Source organism: Carcharodon carcharias, chromosome 38 (genome assembly GCF_017639515.1).
Source record: "Carcharodon carcharias isolate sCarCar2 chromosome 38, sCarCar2.pri, whole genome shotgun sequence".
In the NCBI taxonomy this organism is placed as follows: Eukaryota; Metazoa; Chordata; class Chondrichthyes; order Lamniformes; family Lamnidae; genus Carcharodon; species Carcharodon carcharias.
The window spans coordinates 442,213-459,144 of record NC_054504.1 but is presented as its reverse complement, the minus strand read 5'-3'; the positions used below and the strand labels follow the sequence as shown (position 1 = coordinate 459,144).

Below are 16,932 nucleotides of genomic sequence, written 5' to 3'. Positions count from 1 at the left end.
CGAGAAACCGCCCAGGAAAGGGCGGGCTCGGTGGCTGAGCGACGGGAGCAGTAACCAATCATTAGCCAGTTCTTCGGGTGATTGACCGGCTCTGGAGCCAACCGGCGGGCTGAGTGGGTGGGCATGGTCCGGAACCTCCGGGCCGGCCGGAACCTGTGTGAGCCCCTGGAGCGGCAGCCGGACGGGAGAGAACTGCACGCGGCAAGATGGCGGCAGGAGAGGAAGAGAGGTTCGGGGAGAGAGGGAATGTGGAGGAGAGAGAGGGTCTGTTTATCAGAGGGAGCAGGGGGGTGACGTCACCCCGGGGGCTGACATCACTGTGAGGGAGTGACATCACAGTGACCTCACTGACGGTTTGACATCACTGAATGACGTCACCGCGAGGGAGTGACATCACAGAGTGAGCTCACTGGGAGGGAGTGACATCACAGGGAGGGAGTGACATCACAGAGTGAGCTCACTGGGAGGGAGTGACATCACAGGGAGGGAGTGACATCACAGAGTGAGCTCACTGAGGGAGTGACTTCACAGTGACCTCACTGACGGTTTGGCATCACTGAATGACGTCACTGTGAGGGAGTGACATTACAGTGAGGGTGTGACATCACTGAGTGAGTGACCTCACTGTGAGGGAGTAACATCACTGTCACCTCACTGACGGTTTGACATCACTGAATGATGTCACTGTGAGGGAGTGACATCACAGTGAGGGAGTGACATCACAGGGACCTCACTGATGGTGTGACATCACTGAATTATGTCACAGTGAGGGAGTGACCTCACTGATGGTGTGACATCACTGAATGATGTCACTGAGGGAGTGACGTTACAATGAGGGTGTGACATCACAGTGAGTGTGTGACATCACAGTGAGTGTGTAACATTACAGTGAGTGTGTGACATTACAGTGAGGGTGTGACATCACAGTGAGGGTATGACATTACAGTGAGTGTGTGACATTACAGTGAGGGTGTGACATTACAGTGAGGGTATGACATTACAGTGAGAGAGTGACATTACAGTGAGAGAGTGACATTACAGTGAGAGAGTGACATTATAGTGAGGAGGTGACATCACAGTGAGGGTGTGACATCACAGTGAGTGTGTAACATTACAGTGAGTGTGTGACATTACAGTGAGGGTGTGACATCACAGTGAGTGTGTAACATTACAGTGAGTGTGTGACATTACAGTGAGGGTGTGACATCACAGTGAGGGTATGACATTACAGTGAGTGTGTGACATTACAGTGAGGGTGTGACATTACAGTGAGGGTATGACATTACAGTGAGTGTGTGACATTACAGTGAGAGAGTGACATTATAGTGAGGAGGTGACATCACAGTGAGGGTGTGACATTACAGTGAGTGTGTGACTTTACATTAAGGGAGTGACATCACAGTGAGGGTGTGACATCACAGTGAGGGTGTGACATCACAGTGAGGGTGTGACATTACAGTGAGGGAGTGACATCACAGTGAGGGAGTGACATCACAGTGACGGTGTGACATCACTGAATGATGTCACTGTGAGGGTGTGACATCACTGAGGGTGTGACATCATAGTGATAGAGTGACCTCGCAGTGAGGTAGTGACGTTGCAGAGTGACCTCACTGTGAGGTAGTGACGTCACAGACTGACCTCACTGTGAGGTAGTGACGTCACTGTGAGGGAGGTCACCGAGAGTGACAAGTGATATCACAGAGAATTCCATCACAGGGAATGGCATCATGGTGTGACATCACAGTGGAGAGGGAGTGGGACATCATAGAGAGGGAGTGACTCACCGGCAGTGTCATCATTGTGAGTGCCGTTACTAGGAGAGACATCATAGAGAGGGAGTGACATCATGGAATGACATCACTGGGAGGGTGACATCACTGGGAGTGACATCACTGCAAAGGAGTGACATAATGGGGGTGCTATCATAGGGAGAGAGTGACATCACTGGGAGGGACATCACAGAGTGACATCACTGCGAAGGAGTGACATAATCAGGGTGCTATCATAGGGAGAGAGTGACATCACTTGTAGAGACATCACAGAGAGGGAGTGAAATCACTGGGAGCGACATCACTGTGAAGGAGTGACATAATTGGGGTGTGATCATAGGGAGAGAGTGACATCACTGGGAGAGACATCACAGAGGGAGTGACATCACTTATGGGAGTGACATCATAGGAGATGTCAGGAAGGGAGTGACATCATTGGGAGTCACATCACCCAGAGTGACATCACGGGACTGAGATCACCGGGAGTGACATCACTGGGAGTGGTATCACTGGGAGTGACATCACGGAGTGAGAGATAACAGGGATTGTCATCAAACGGAGTGACGATTGGAACGTACTGACCCTGGCGGGGAACGCGGTGTGGATTAACCGGAACAATACCCTCCCGCCGAGAGGGGAGATTAAACACAAACTTGGGTCGTATTCCCTGGAATTTCGGAGGTCAAGGGGTGGGGGGGGGGGGCGGGGGGCGCCTCGATCGAAGTTTTCAGGATGTTCGGGGGAACTGATAGGGTCGGGAGAGAGAGAAACAGACACGATTTACACCGCTTGGAGAGAGTCTGTGATTAGGGAGCATCGGGAGAGAGAGAGAGACAGACACGATTTACACCGCTTGGAGAGAGTCTGTGATTAGGGAGCATCGGGAGAGAGAGAGACACACGATTTACACCGCTTGGAGAGAGTCTGTGATTAGGGAGCATCGGGAGAGAGAGACAGACACGATTTACACCGCCTGGAGAGAGTCTGTGATTAGTGAGCATCGGGAGAGAGAGAGAGAGACAGACACGATTTACACCACTTGCAGAGAGTCTGTGATTAGGGAGCATCGGGAGAGAGATAGACACAATTTACACCGCTTGGAGAGAGTCTGTGATTAGGGAGCATCGGGAGAGAGAGAGACACATGATTTACACCGCTTGGAGAGAGTCTGTGATTAGGGAGCATCGGGAGAGAGAGAGAGACACAGACACGATTTACACCGCTTGGAGAGAGTCTGTGATTAGGGAGCATCGGGAAAGAGACAGACACGATTTACACCGCTTGGAGAGAGTCTATGACGAGGGGGCGTCGGGAGATAGAGAGAGACAGACATGATTTACACCGCTTGGAGAGAGTCTAGGACGAAGAAGACCTTCCGGGAGTGACATTAGGAAACGCTCCTTCACACAAAGGGCGGGAGAGGTTTGGAACTCTCTCTCCACCCCCCCCCCCACCCCTCCCTCAAACGGCAACCGGTCACTCATTCAATTTAAAACGGGTGAGATCGATCGGTTTCTGTGACCCGGAGGTGTTCAGGGACACGGGGCAAAGGCGGGAGGGTGGAGACAGGTCACAGATCAGCCACAGGAGGGACAGGCTCGAGGGGCTGAATGGGCCCCGCACACCACCCCCTCACCCCTCTGCTCTCTCTTACAGCCCCGTGTGCTCCGAAATCGAGGTCCTTCAATCCATTTACCTGGACGAGATCTCCGTTTCGCAGGACTCCAGCAGGTAGGTGGTCGGAGGGAGCCGCCGGACCAACTAAGTTAAAATATGGCAGCCGTGTAGCGCGCAAACAGAAAGATGAGCGCAGAATTTGTGTGAGCGGAAGCAGGCAAAGCTCTCTACCGGGAAAAGGACGGCACTGACCTTCCTGCCCCTGTTCCTCCCCAGGCTGCACCCTTGGGAGATCAGGATAACGCTGCACCCAGCCACAGCCGATGACGCAGAATCCCAGTATGTCCGCTTCACCCTCATCCTCTCCCTGACCGCACAGGTGAGTGGGGCCTGCAGTGTCACAAGGAAGTGGGGGGTGGGAGGGGGCCTGTAGGGAGGACCCTCGGTCGGCTCGTAGGAGAGAGGCCCACGCTGGGGGCTCGAGTGCCTCGCCTGTGTCCAGTTGGAGTTAGGAGCAGGGGGTTGGCGGAGGTTACAGAGATAGGGAGGGGTGTAGGGGCTGGAGGAGGTTACAGAGATAGGGAGGTGTGTAGGGGCTGAGGAGGTTACAGAGTTAGGGAGGGTTGTAGGGGCTGGAGGAGGTTACAGAGATAGGGAGGGCTGTGGGGGTGGAGGAGGTTACAGAGATAGGGAGTGTTGTGGGGGTGGAGGAGGTTACAGAGATAGGGAGTGTTGTAGGTGCTGGAGGAGGTTACAGAGATAGGGAGGGTTGTAGTGGCTGGAGGAGGTTACAGAGATAGGGAGGTGTGTAGGGGCTGAGGAGGTTACAGAGTTAGGGAGGGTTGTAGGGGCTGGAGGAGGTTACAGAGATAGGGAGGGCTGTGGGGGTGGAGGAGGTTACAGAGATAGGGAGTGTTGTGGGGGTGGAGGAGGTTACAGAGATAGGGAGTGTTGTAGGTGCTGGAGGAGTTTACAGAGATAGGGAGGGGTTGTAGCGGCTGGAGGAGGTTACAGAGATAGGGAGGGGTGTAGGGGCTGGAGGAGGTTACAGAGATAGGGAGGGGTGTAGGGGCTGGTGGAGGTTACAGAGATAGGGAGGGTTGTAGGGGCTGGAGGAGGTTACAGAGATAGGGAGGGGTGTAGGGGCTGGAGGAGGTTACAGAGATAGGGAGGGGGAGTGAGGGCCATGGAGGGGATTTGAAAACGAGGGTGTGAATGTGAAAACGGAGGGGTTGCCGGACCGGGAGCCAGTGTGGGGTCAGCGAGATACAGGGGGTGAGGGGTGAGAGGGACTCGGTGCGAGTTCGGACACGGGGGTGAAGATTGTGACGTTTCCCAATCTCTATCTCTGGTCCTGATCTGGGAAATAAACGTGAGCAGGGAGAGTACATTTAAATTTGTACATTGATGCTACAGATCACAAACTGTAATCTCTCCCTCTCCCTGTCTCTCTCTGTCCCTCTCTGAATCTGTCTCTCTCTCTCTCTTTCTCTCTTTCTCTCTCTCTCCCTCTCCCTGTCCCTCTCTCTCCCTCTCTGAATCTGTCTCTCTCTCTCTCTCTTTATGTCTCTCTCTCTTTTTCTCTCTCTCTCTTTCTGTCTCTCTCTCTCTCTCTTTGTCTCTCTCTCTCTCTCTTTCTGTCTCTCTCTCTCTCTCTTTGTCTCTCTCTCTCTCTCTCACTGTCTCTCTCTCTCTCTCTCTTTTTCTCTCTCTCTCTCTCTTTCTGTCTCTCTCTCTCTCTTTGTCTCTCTCTTTCTGCCTCTCTCTCTCTCTTTGTCTCTCTCTCTCTCTCTCTCTCTGTCTCTCTCTCTATCTTTCTGTCTCTCTTTGTCTCTCTCTCTCTCTCTGTCTCTCTCTTTTTGTCTCTCTCTCTCTCTCTTTCTGTCTCTCTCTCTCTTTCTTTATATCTCTCTGTCTCTTTATGTCTCTCTCTCTCTCTTTCTGTCTCTCTCTCTCTCTTTCTCCCCACACTCTCTCTTTGCCAGTATCCCGATGTTGCTCCGGTGGTCTCAATCAGGAATCCTCGTGGACTTTCAGACGACCGGATACAAAGGTGAGGAAATTGCGATGGGAAATGGTTTCTTGGTTGCCCTCAGTGAATTTCACTCAGAGACAGAAACTCCCACATGACAGAGAACCGAACCACATAATTGTGCAGTCAGAGGGTCAGTGCTGAGGGAGCGCCGCACTGTTGGAGGGTCAGTGCTGAGGGAGCGCCGCACTGTCGGGGGGTCAGTGCTGAGGGAGCGTCGCACTGTCGGAGGGTCAGTGCTGAGGGAGCGTCGCACTGTCGGAGGGTCAGTGCTGAGGGAGCGTCGCACTGTCGGAGGGTCAGTGCTGAGGGAGCGCCGCACTGTCGGAGGGTCAGTGCTGAGGGAGCGTCACACTGTCGGAGCGTCAGTGCTGAGGGAGCGTCGCACTGTCGGAGGGTCAGTGCTGAGGGAGCGCCGCATTGTCGGAGGGTCAGTGCTGAGGGAGCACCGCACTGTCAGAGGGTCAGTGCTGAGGGAGAGCCGCACTGTCGGAGGGTCAGTACTGAGGGAGAGCCGCACTGTCGGAGGGTCAGTGCTGAGGGAGAGCCGCACTGTCGGAGGGTCAGTGCTGAAGGAGCGCCGCACTGTCGGAGCGTCAGTGCTGAGGGAGCACCGCACTGTCGGAGGGTCAGTGTTGAGGGAGTGCCGCACTGTCGGAGGGTCAGTGTTGAGGGTTGGTGATTCTCTCAAACCCGGTCTGCTACTCCAAAGAAAAACAAGCCTTGATCTCTCCATCCCCTTCTCCAAAATGACTTTAACCTCCCAAGTCCTTGAACATATCATCTCCTCCCAAATCTGTCCCCTGCTTCCCTGGCATTTATTGCCAATCCCTAATTGCCCCTTGAGAAGGTGGTGGGTAAGCTGCCTTCTTGAACAGCTGCAGTCCCCGTGTGGTGTAGGTACACCCACGGCGCTGGTAGGGAGGGGGTTCCAGGATTTTGTCCGTGTGGTGTAGGTACACCCACGGCGCTGTTAGGGAGGGAGTTCCAGGATTTTGTCCATGTGGTGTAGATACACCCACGGCGCTGTTAGGGAGGGAGTTCCAGGATTTTGTCGCGTGTGGTGTAAGTACACCCACGGCGCTGTGAGGGAGGGAGTTCCAGGATTTTGTCCCCGTGTGGTGTAGGTACACCCACGGCGCTGTTAGAGAGGGAGTTCCAGGATTTTGACCCCAGCAACAGTGAAGGAAAGGCTGATATATTTCCAAGTCAGGATGGTGAGGGGCTCGGAGGGGAACTTCCAGGTGGTGTTGTTCCCCATGTGTCTGCTGCCCTCGTCCTTCTAGATGGTAGAGGTCGTGGGTTTGGGCGGCGCTGTCGAAGGAGCCTTGGCGAGTTGCTGCAGTGCATCTTGTAGATGGTACACACACTGCTGCCCCTGTGCGTCGGTGGTGGAGGGAGTGAATGTTTGTGGATGGGGTGCCGATCGAGTGGGGGGCTGCTTTGTCCTGAATGGTGTCGAGCTTCTTGAGTGTTGTGGGAGCCGCACTCATCCAGGCAAGTGGGGAGCATCCCATCACACTCCTGACTGGTGCCTTGTAGATGGTGGACAGGTTTTGGGGAGTCAGGAGGTGAGTTACTCACCGCAGGATTCCCAGCCTCTGACCTGCTCTTGTAGCCACAGTATTTATATGGCTGGTCCCAGTTCGGTTTCTGGTCAGTGGCAAACCCCGGGATGTTCAATTGGCACAGCATTTAGTGATAGTCCTTTAGTCTCAGTGGTTCAATCTGTAAACTTTATTTACACAGCATTTACCAGACCCTGACAGAACTGGCAGAGGAGAGTACCGGAGGGCAAGTACTTTATCAGCTCATTGAGGTAGGCATTGTACTGTGTCGGAGGGAGAGGTTACTGAGTGACAGTGTGAGGGAGCTGGATTAACATCAGTAGAGATACAGTCAGTAACACAGGGAGCTGGGGGGAGAGGGGTTACTGAGTGACTGTGAGGGAGCTGGATTAACATCAGTAGAGATACCGTCAGTAGCACAGGGTGCTGGGGGGAAAGGGGTTACTGAGTGACAGTGAGAGGGAGCTGGATTAACATCAGTAGAGATACAGTCAGTAACACAGGGCGCTGGGGGGAGAGGGGTTACTGAATGACAGTGTGAGGGAGCTGGATTAACATCAGTAGAGATATAGTCAGTAACGCAGGGAGCTGGGGGGAGAGGGGTTACTGAGTGACAGTGTGAGGGAGCTAGATTAACATCAGTAGAGATACAGTCAGTAACACAGGGTGCTGGGGGGAGAGGGGTTACTGAGTGACAGGGTGAGGGAGCTGGATTAACATCAGTAGAGATACAGTCAGTAACACAGCGCGCTGGGGGGAGGGGTTACTGAGTGACAGTGTGAGGGAGCTGGATTAACATCAGTAGAGATACAGTCAGTAACACAGGGCGCTGGGGGGAGAGAAGTTACTGAGTGACAGTGTGAGGGAGCTGGATTAACATCAGTAGAGATACAGTCAGTAACACAGGGTGCTGGGGGGAGAGGGATTACTGAGTGACAGTGTGAGGGAGCTGGATTAACATCAGTAGAGATACAGTCAGTAACAGGGTGCTGGGGGGAGAGGGGTTACTGAGTGACAGTGTGAGGGAGCTGGATTAACATCAGTAGAGATACAGTCAGTAACACAGGGAGCTGGGGGAGAGGGGTTACTGAGTGACAGTGTGAGGGAGCTGGATTAACATCAGTAGAGATACAGTCAGTAACACAGGGAGCTGGGGGGAGAGGGGTTACTGAGTGACAGTGTGAGGGAGCTGGATTAACATCAGTAGAGATATAGTCAGTAACACAGGGAGCTGGGGGGAGAGGGGTTACTGAGTGACAGTGTGAGGGAGCAGGATTAACATCAGTAGAGATACAGTCAGTAATACAGGGAGCTGGGCGGAAGGGTGGGTGACCTTGCAGACGCTGCTGATAAACCTGTCCTCTGTCTCTCTCTCTCTCCTGCAGAAAGGGAAGGAGATTCTCACAAACAACAACATCCCTCACTGCCAGTGCGTGATCTGCCTCGATTTCTTCCAGGTGAGTTGAGGTGTGGAACTGCTGCGCCCACCCCCCACCCCCACCCCCACCCCCACCCCACGTCTGCGCACCCCAACAACGCCCCCCGATGACGATCTGTCCACTTCCTCCTCAGGAGAGCGAGTTCTTCACGAAGACCTCCTGCTACCACTACTTCCACTCGTACTGTCTGGCCCGCTACATCCGACACTCCGAGGCGGAGCTCCAGGCCCAGCGTCAGCAGCAGCAGACGCCCAAACATCCGGAACAAGACACGGTACGGGGCGGAGACGGAGGGGTGGGGGGGGGGGCAGTGGGATTAGTTTGGGGATTGATACAGGGCTAAGGGGGGAGGAGAGTGGCGCAGTGGGATTAGTTTGGGGATTGATACAGGGCTATGGGGAGAGAGTGGGGCAGTGGGATTAGTTTGAATGTAAGACTATGTGTCCTGATTCTCTCCTTACACTAACCCTTTGTCGTCTTTAAATCGCTCTCTCTCTCCCTTTCCATATTTGACCTCTCCCCTCTCTGTCCCCTCCCCCTCTCTCTGTCCCCTCCCCCTCTCTCTGTCCCCTCCCCCTCTCTCTGTCCCCACCCCCTCTCTCTGTCTCCTCCCCCTCTCTCTGTCCCCTCCCCCACTCTCTGTCCCCTCCCCCTCTCTCTGTCCCCTCCCCCTCTCTCTGTCCCCTCCCCCTCTCTCTGTCTCCTCCCCCTCTCTCTGTCTCCACCCCCTCTCTCTGTCTCCTCCCCCTCTCTCTGTCCCCTCCCCCTCTCTCTGTCCCCTCCCCCTCTCTCTGTCCCCTCCCCCTCTCTCTGTCCCCTCTCCCTCTCTCTGTCCCCTCCCCCTCTCTGTGTCCCCTCCCCCTCTCTCTGTCCCCTCCCCCTCTCTCTGTCCCCTCCCCCTCTCTCTGTCCCCTCCCCTCTCTCTGTCCCCTCCCCTCTCTCTGTCTCCTCCCCCTCTCTCTGTCCCCTCCCCCTCTCTCTGTCTCCTCCCCCTCTCTCTGTCCCCTCCCCCTCTCTGTCTCCTCCCCCTCTCTCTGTCTCCTCCCCCTCTCTCTGTCCCCTCCCCCTCTCTCTGTCTCCTCCCCCTCTCTGTGTCCCCTCCCCCTCTCTGTGTCCCCTCCCCCTCTCTCTGTCTCCTCCCCTCTCTCTGTCCCCTCCCCCTCTCTCTGCCTTCCTCGCCCTCTCTCTGTCTCCTCCCCCTCTCTCTGTCTCCACCCCCTCTCTCTGTCCCCTCCCCCTCTCTCTGTCCCCTCCCCCTCTCTCTGTCTCCTCCCCCTCTCTCTGTCCCCTCCCCCTCTCTCTGTCCCCTCCCCCTCTCTCTGTCCCCTCCCCCTCTCTCTGTCCCCTCCCCCTCTCTCTGTCCCCTCCCCCTCTCTCTGTCCCCTCCCCCTCTCTCTGTCTCCTCCCCCTCTCTCTGTCTCCTCCCCCTCTCTCTGTCCCCTCCCCCTCTCTCTGTCCCCTCCCCCTCTCTCTGCCTTCCTCGCCCTCTCTCTGCCCCCTCCCCCTCTCTCTGCCTTCCTCGCCCTCTCTCTGTCCCCTCCCCCTCTCTCTGTCCCCTCCCCCTCTCTCTGTCCCCTCCCCCTCTCTCTGTCCCCTCCCCCTCTCTCTGTCCCCTCGCCCTCTCTCTGTCCCCTCCCCCTCTCTCTGTCCCCTCCCCCTCTCTCTGCCTTCCTCGCCCTCTCTGTCCATCTCAGGAACAGGATGTGCTGTGTCCAGTCTGCAGGGAACCTTTGACCTATGACCTCGGTTTGCTCCTGTCGGCCGCGGCTCCCTGTCGTGCACTGGTGAGACAACCTGCTTCCCGCGGGGTCCCGGGTGAGGGGTCAGCGTGTGTGTGTGTGGGGTGGGGGGGATGGGGAATCAGTACGGGGGAGGGGGAGGGGTCAGTGTGTGTGTGTGGGGGGGGGGGGATGGGGAATCAGTACGGGGGAGGGGGGAGGGGTCAGTGTGTGTGTGTGTGGGGATGGGGAATCAGTACGGGGGAGGGGGAGGGGTCAGTGTGTGTGTGGGGGGGATGGGGAATCAGTACGGGGGAGGGGGAGGGGTCAGTATGTGTGTGGGGGGGATGGGGAATCAGTACGGGGGAGGGGGAGGGGTCAGTATGTGTGTGGGGGGGATGGGGAATCAGTACGGGGGAGGGGGAGGGGTCAGTGTGTGTGGGGGGGTGGTGGGGGGATGGGGAATCAGTACGGGGGAGGGGGAGGGGTCAGTATGTGTGTGGGGGGGATGGGGAATCAGTACGGGGGAGGGGGAGGGGTCAGTGTGTGTGTGGGGGGGATGGGGAATCAGTACGGGGGAGGGGGAGGGGTCAGTGTGTGTGTGTGTGGGGGGGATGGGGAATCAGTACGGGGGGAGGGGTCAGTGTGTGTGTGTGTGTGTGTGTGGGGGGGGGATGGGGAATCAGTACGGGGGAGGGGGAGGGGTCAGTGTGTGTGTGTGTGTGTGGGGGGGATGGGGAATCAGTACGGGGGAGGGGGAGGGGTCAGTGTGTGTGTGGGGGGGTGGGGGGTATGGGGAATCAGTACGGGGGAGGGGGAGGGGTCAGTGTGTGTGTGGGGGGGATGGGGAATCAGTACGGGGGAGGGGGAGGGATCAGTGTGTGTGTGTTGGGTGGGGGGGATGGGGAATCAGTACGGGGGAGGGGGAGGGGTCAGTGTGTGTGGGGGGGGGATGGGGAATCAGTACGGGGGAGGGGGAGGGATCAGTGTGTGTGTGTTGGGTGGGGGGGATGGGGAATCAGTACGGGGGAGGGGGAGGGATCAGTGTGTGTGTGTTGGGTGGGGGGGATGGGGAATCAGTACGGGGGGAGGGGTCAGTGTGTGTGTGTGGGGGGGATGGGGAATCAGTACGGGGGAGGGGGAGGGGTCAGTATGTGTGTGGGGGGGATGGGGAATCAGTACGGGGGAGGGGGAGGGGTCAGTGTGTGTGTGTATGTGTGGGGGGGGGATGGGGAATCAGTACGGGGGAGGGGGAGGGGTCAGTGTGTGTGTGTGTGTGTGTGTGTGGGGGGGATGGGGAATCAGTACGGGGGGAGGGGTCAGTGTGTGTGTGGGGGGGGGGATGGGGAATCAGTACGGGGGAGGGGTCAGTGTGTGTGTGGGGGGGGGGGATGGGGAATCAGTACGGGGGGGAGGGGGAGGGGTCAGTGTGTGTGTGGGGGGGGGTGTGGGGGGGGGTGTGGGGGGGGGGTGGGGGGGGTGGGGAATCAGTAGGGGGGAGGGGGAGGGTTCAGTGTGTGTGGGGTGGGTGGGGGGGGATGGGGTATCAGTACGGGGGAGGGGTCAGTATGTGTGTGGGGGGAGATGGGGAATCAGTACGGGGGAGGGGGAGGGGTCAGTGTGTGTGGGGGGAGGATGGGGAATCAGTACGGGGGAGGGGGAGGGGTCAGTGTGTGTGGGGGGGGGATGGGGAATCAGTACGGGGGAGGGGGAGGGGTCAGTGTGTGTGGCGGGGGGGTGGGGGGGATGGGGAATCAGTACGGGGGAGGGGGAGGGGTCAGTGTGTGTGTGGGGGGGTGGGGGGTATGGGGAATCAGTATGGGGGAGGGGGAGGGGTCAGTGTGTGTGGGGTGGGGTCAGTGTGTGTCCACCCTCAGGCTTAGTCCCTGTTGGTCCTCTCTCCGGACCCGCCTCTGCTCCGGCCAGCTCGGACCGAGCGCGACCTCCTCCACCCCGATCGAGTTTGACGGCTGGCCCTTCTGTTTCCCCATTCCTTCCCTCCCCAATTTCCCGCAGGAGCCCTATCGACCGGACCAGGAGTCCCTGAGGAAGCGAGTGGAACTGCAGACCATCTTCCAGAGGCAGCTGGAGAGAGGGGGCATCATCGACCCCGAGGCCGAGCAGAACCGCTTCTTCATCAGCCTCACCAGGGTAAGGGAGGTGGCGTGTGGGGAGGTGGGTGGCTGGCGGGTGGTGGTCGACGAGGGGCCCATTTTTGATTAGGGCGAGCTGGAGGGTGGGTGGGTGTGTCTGTGTGTGTATAAAACAGGCGAGCAGCCATGTTTGGTCAAGGAACGGTAGAGGTGTGTACATTGTAAGGGGTCCATATTTGATCATGTCAGGGTAGAGCTGTGTGCAATGGAAGGGGGCCATATTTGATCATGGCAGGTTAGTGGTGTGTGTAATGGAAGGGCGCCATATTTGATCATGGCAGGTTATAGGTGTGTGCAATGGAAGGAGGCTGTATTTGATCAGTGTGTGTGTGGGTGGGGGGGGGGGGGATGGGGAATCAGTACGGGGGAGGGGGAGGGGATGCTGCCAGACCTGCTGAGTTTTTCCAGGTAATTCTGTTTTTGTTTTGGATTTCCAGCATCCGCAGTTTTTTTGTTTTTATCTCTGTATTTGATCATGGCTGGGTTGAGGTGTGTGTGTAAAATGGAAGGGGGCCATATTTAATCATGGCAGGGTTGATGGGAATGGGTGTGGGAGTGTGCAACAGGCAAGGAGCCATATTTGTCCTGGATAGGTTAGGGGTGTGAGCAGCCATTTTTGATCAAGGCTGGTTAGAGTTGTGTGCAATGGAAGAGGGGCATATTTGATCAAGGCTGGGTAGAGGTGTGTGCAATGGGTGAGCAGCCATTTTTGATCAAGGCAGTTGATTGCAAGATGTGTATAATGGGAGAGGAACCATATTTGATGAAGGCAGTTGAGAGGCATGTGTAATGGTTGAGCAGCCATATTTGATCAAGGCATTTGAGAGGCGTGTGCAACAGGAGAGGCTCCATGTTTCAACTATGCATGGGTAGAGGTGTGTGTAACAGGAGAGGGACCATATTTGATCAGGGCAGGGTGGAGATGTGTGTGTGTGTGCGCAATGGGAGTGGAGCCATGTTTAATCAGGGCAAGGTGGAGTTGTTAAGGGTTACAGGGCAAAGGCGAGTTGATAGAGCCATGATCTCACTGAATGTGGGAACAGGCTCCTGAGGGGCTGAACGGCCTCCTCCTGTCCCTGTGTAACAGGCTCGAGAGGGGCTGAATGGCCTCCTGTTCCTGTGTAACAGGCTGGAGAGGGGCTGAATGGCCTCCTCCTGTTCCTGTGTAAGCAGGCTGGAGAGGGCCTGAATGGCCTCCTGTTCTTGTGTAACAGGCTCGAGAGGGGCTGAATGGCCTCCTCCTGTCCCTGTGTAACCAGGCTGGAGAGGGGCTGAATGGCCCCCTCCTGTCCCTGTGTAACCAGGCTGGAGAGGGGCTGAATGGCCTCCTCCTGTCTCCACGTAACCAGGCTGGAGAGGGGCTGAATGGCCTCCTCCTGTCTCCACGTAACCAGGCTGGAGAGGGGCTGAATGGCCCCCTCCTGTCCCTGTGTAACCAGGCTGGAGAGGGGCTGAATGGCCTCCTCCTGTCTCCACGTAACCAGGCTGGAGAGGGGCTGAATGGCCTCCTCCTGTCCCTGTGTAACCAGGCTGGAGAGGGGCCGAACAGCCTCGTTCCGCTCTGCCGCCGCCGTGCCAATTCCTCACTAACCGTGCCTACCTTCTCTCCCCGTGCAGCCCGTCAGGAGCCAGACCACCGAGGACGATCCAGGCCAGCAGACGGAGAGCCCCGGCTCCAGCCCGGCCCCCTCCCCGTCACCGGCCCCCCACCCCCACCCCCACCCCCACCCCCACCGCGGCTGGCCGGCCAGGCGCCCGGCGAGGAGGGGGCGGCCGGAGTGGGCGTCGCCGCGGGGGGACCCTCGCTTCGCCGAGGGCCGGTCCCGCGATCCCAGGCCCCGGGGGAGGGGTCTCGCCGCCGGCGGCGGCGGCTGGGAGTTCGGGGGGCGCCCCCGGGGCACCGGGAGGGGCCGGGGCCAGGGCCAGGGCAGGACCGGGCGCGGCCACCCGGGCGGTCAGGGGACAGGGGACCCCGTCCAGCGGCGGCTGGTCGACTGACGTGTGCCTCGTCAATAAAACCCTTGCTTCAGGACAATCCGGTGTCAATCGTCTCGTCAATCGGGGGCTTGGGGGCTGGAGGGAGGGGGGGTTGGTGAGTACACGGCACAGACGCTCCCCCCCAGTCACTCCCCCCCAGTCACTCCCCCCAGTCACTGCCCCCCAGTCACTCCCCCCAGTCACTCCCCCCAGTCACTCCCCCCCAGTCACTGCCCCCCCCAGTCACTCCCCTCCAGTCACTCCCCCCCAGTCACTGCCCCCCAGTCACTCCCCCCAGTCACTCCCCCCAGTCACTCCCCTCCAGTCACTCCCCCCCAGTCACTGCCCCCCAGTCACTCCCCCCAGTCACTCCCCACCCAGTCACTGCCCCCCCCAGTCACTCCCCCCCAGTCACTGCCCCCCCCAGTCACTGCCCCCCCCAGTCACTGACCCCCCCAGTCACTGACCCCCCCAGTCAACTTGCCCCCCCCCAGTCACTGCGCCCCCCAGTCACTCCCCCCCAGTCTCTTGCCCCCCCCAGTCACTCCCCCCCAGTCACTCCCCCCCAGTCACTCCCCCCCAGTCACTCCCCCCCAGTCACTGCCCCCCCCAGTCACTGCCCCCCCCAGTCACTCCCCCCCCAGTCACTCCCCCCCAGTCACTGCCCCCCCCAGTCACTCCCCCCACACCCCAAGTCACTGCCCCCCCCAGTCACTTCCCCCCCAGTCACATCCCCCCCCACCCCCAGTCACTCCCCCCCCACCCCCAGTCACTCCCCCCCCACCCCCAGTCACTCCCCCCCCCCACCCCCAGTCACTCCCCCCAGTCACTCCCCCCCCACCCCCCAGTCACTCCCCCCCCACCCCCCCAGTCACTCCCCCCCCACCCCCAGTCACTCCCCCCCCACCCCCAGTCACTCCCCCCCCACCCCCCAGTCACTCCCCCCCATCACTCTCCCCCAGTCACTCCCCCCCAGTCACTGCCCCCCAGTCACTCCCCCCCAGTCACTCCCCCCCACCCCCATCACTTCCCACCCCCACCCCCAGTCACTGGCCCCCCCCAGTCACTCCCCCCCACCCCCATCACATCCCCCCCATCACTCCCTCCCCCAGTCACTCCCCCCCAGTCACTGCCCCCAGTCACTCCCCCCCAAGTCACTCCCCCAGTCACTCCCCAGTCACTCCCCCCCCAGTCACTCCCCCCCAGTCACTCCCCCCCAGTCACTCTCCCTCCCCCCAGTCACTCCCCCCCAGTCACTCCCCCCAGTCACTGCCCCCCCCAGTCACTGCCCCCCCCAGTCACTGCCCCCCCCAGTCACTGCCCCCCCAGTCACTGCCCCCCCCAGTCACTCTCCCCCCAGTCACTCCCCCCCAGTCCACTGCCCACCCCAGTCACTGCCCCCCCCAGTCACTGCCCCCCCAGTCACTGCCCCCCCCAGTCACTGCCCCCCCCAGTCACTGCCCCCCCCATCACTTCCCCCCCCAGTCACTCCCCCCCAGTCACTCCCCCCCAGTCACTGCCCCCCCCCAGTCACTGCCCCCCCCAGTCACTGCCCCCCCCAGTCACTCCCCCCCCCAGTCACTCCCCCCCAGTCACTGCCCCCCCCAGTCACTCCCCCCACACCCCCAGTCCCACTGCCCCCCCAGTCACTGCCCCCCCCAGTCACTCCCCCCCAGTCATCTCCCCCCCCAGTCACTCCCCCCCAGTCACTCCCCCCCCACACCCCATCCACTGCCCCCCCCCAGTCACTCCCCCCCCACCCCCAGTCACTCCCCCCCATCACTCCTCCCCCCTGTCACTCCCCTCCCCCCATACTCTCCCCCCTCCATCACTCTCCCCCCTGTCACTCCCCCCCCATCACTCTCCCCCCCCCAAGTCACTCTTCCCCCCCCCAGTCACTCTCTCCCCCCCCATCACTCTCCCCCCCCCATCACTCTCTCCCCCCCCCCATCACTCTCCCCCCCCCAGTCACTCTTCCCCCCCCCGTCACTCTCCCGCCCCGTCACTCTCCCCCCCATCACTCTCTCCGCCCCCCAGTCACTCTTCCCACCCAGTCACTCTCCCCCCCAGTCACTCGCCCCCCCCATCACTCTCCCCCCCATCACTCTCCCCCCATCACTCTCCCCCCCATCACCTCTCCCCCCCCCATCACTCTCCCCCCCGTCACTCTCCCCCCCATCACTCTCCCCCCCGTCACTCTCCCCCCCGTCACTCTCCCCCCGTCACTCTCCCCCCGTCACTCCCCCCCCATCACTCTCCCCCCCATCACTCTCCCCCCCCGTCACTCTCCCCCCGTCACTCTCCCCCGTCACTCTCCCCCCGTCACTCTCCCCCCATCACTCTTCCCCCCCCGTCACTCTCCCCCCCATCACTCTCCCCCCCGTCACTCTCCCCCCCCCCCCAGTCACTCTCCCCCCAGTCACTCTTCCCCCCAGTCCACTCCCCCCCCAGTCACTCTTCTCCCCCCAGTCACTCTCCCCCCCATCACTCTCCCCCCCCAGTCACTCTCCCCCCCCAGTCACTCTTCCCCCCCAGTCACTCTCCCCCCCATCACTCTCCCCCCCCAGTCACTCTTCCCCCCCAGTCACTCTCCCCCCCATCACTCTTCCCCCCCAGTCACTCTCCCCCCCGTCACTCTCCCCCCCATCACTCTCCC

At 59.6% G+C, this 16,932-nt stretch overlaps 1 protein-coding gene across 1 annotated transcript; it reads left to right on the top strand.

Moving 5' to 3' along the window:
- Positions 1 to 111: 111 nt before the first annotated feature.
- Positions 112 to 14,297, top strand: rnf25 (ring finger protein 25). The gene is made up of 10 exons (XM_041180006.1): positions 112 to 229; positions 3,429 to 3,503; positions 3,666 to 3,768; positions 5,375 to 5,442; positions 7,171 to 7,240; positions 8,375 to 8,446; positions 8,562 to 8,702; positions 10,123 to 10,212; positions 12,163 to 12,297; positions 13,917 to 14,297. Exons 1-10 carry the CDS (start codon positions 207 to 209, stop codon positions 14,295 to 14,297), a joined length of 1,158 nt encoding a protein of 385 aa, XP_041035940.1. The 5' UTR covers positions 112 to 206.
- The last annotated feature ends 2,635 nt before the right edge of the window (positions 14,298 to 16,932 follow it).

What these genes read in the sequence shown, in the direction of transcription:
- rnf25 (XM_041180006.1), top strand. Translation starts at nt 207, where the DNA reads ATGGCGGCAGGAGAGGAAGAGAG. An exon ending in TCCTCTCCCTGACCGCACAG is followed by an intron (nt 3,769 to 5,374) that starts GTGAGTGGGGCC and finishes TCTCTTTGCCAG; the next exon opens with TATCCCGATGTTGCTCCGGT. An exon ending in AACATCCGGAACAAGACACG is followed by an intron (nt 8,703 to 10,122) that starts GTACGGGGCGGA and finishes TGTCCATCTCAG; the next exon opens with GAACAGGATGTGCTGTGTCC.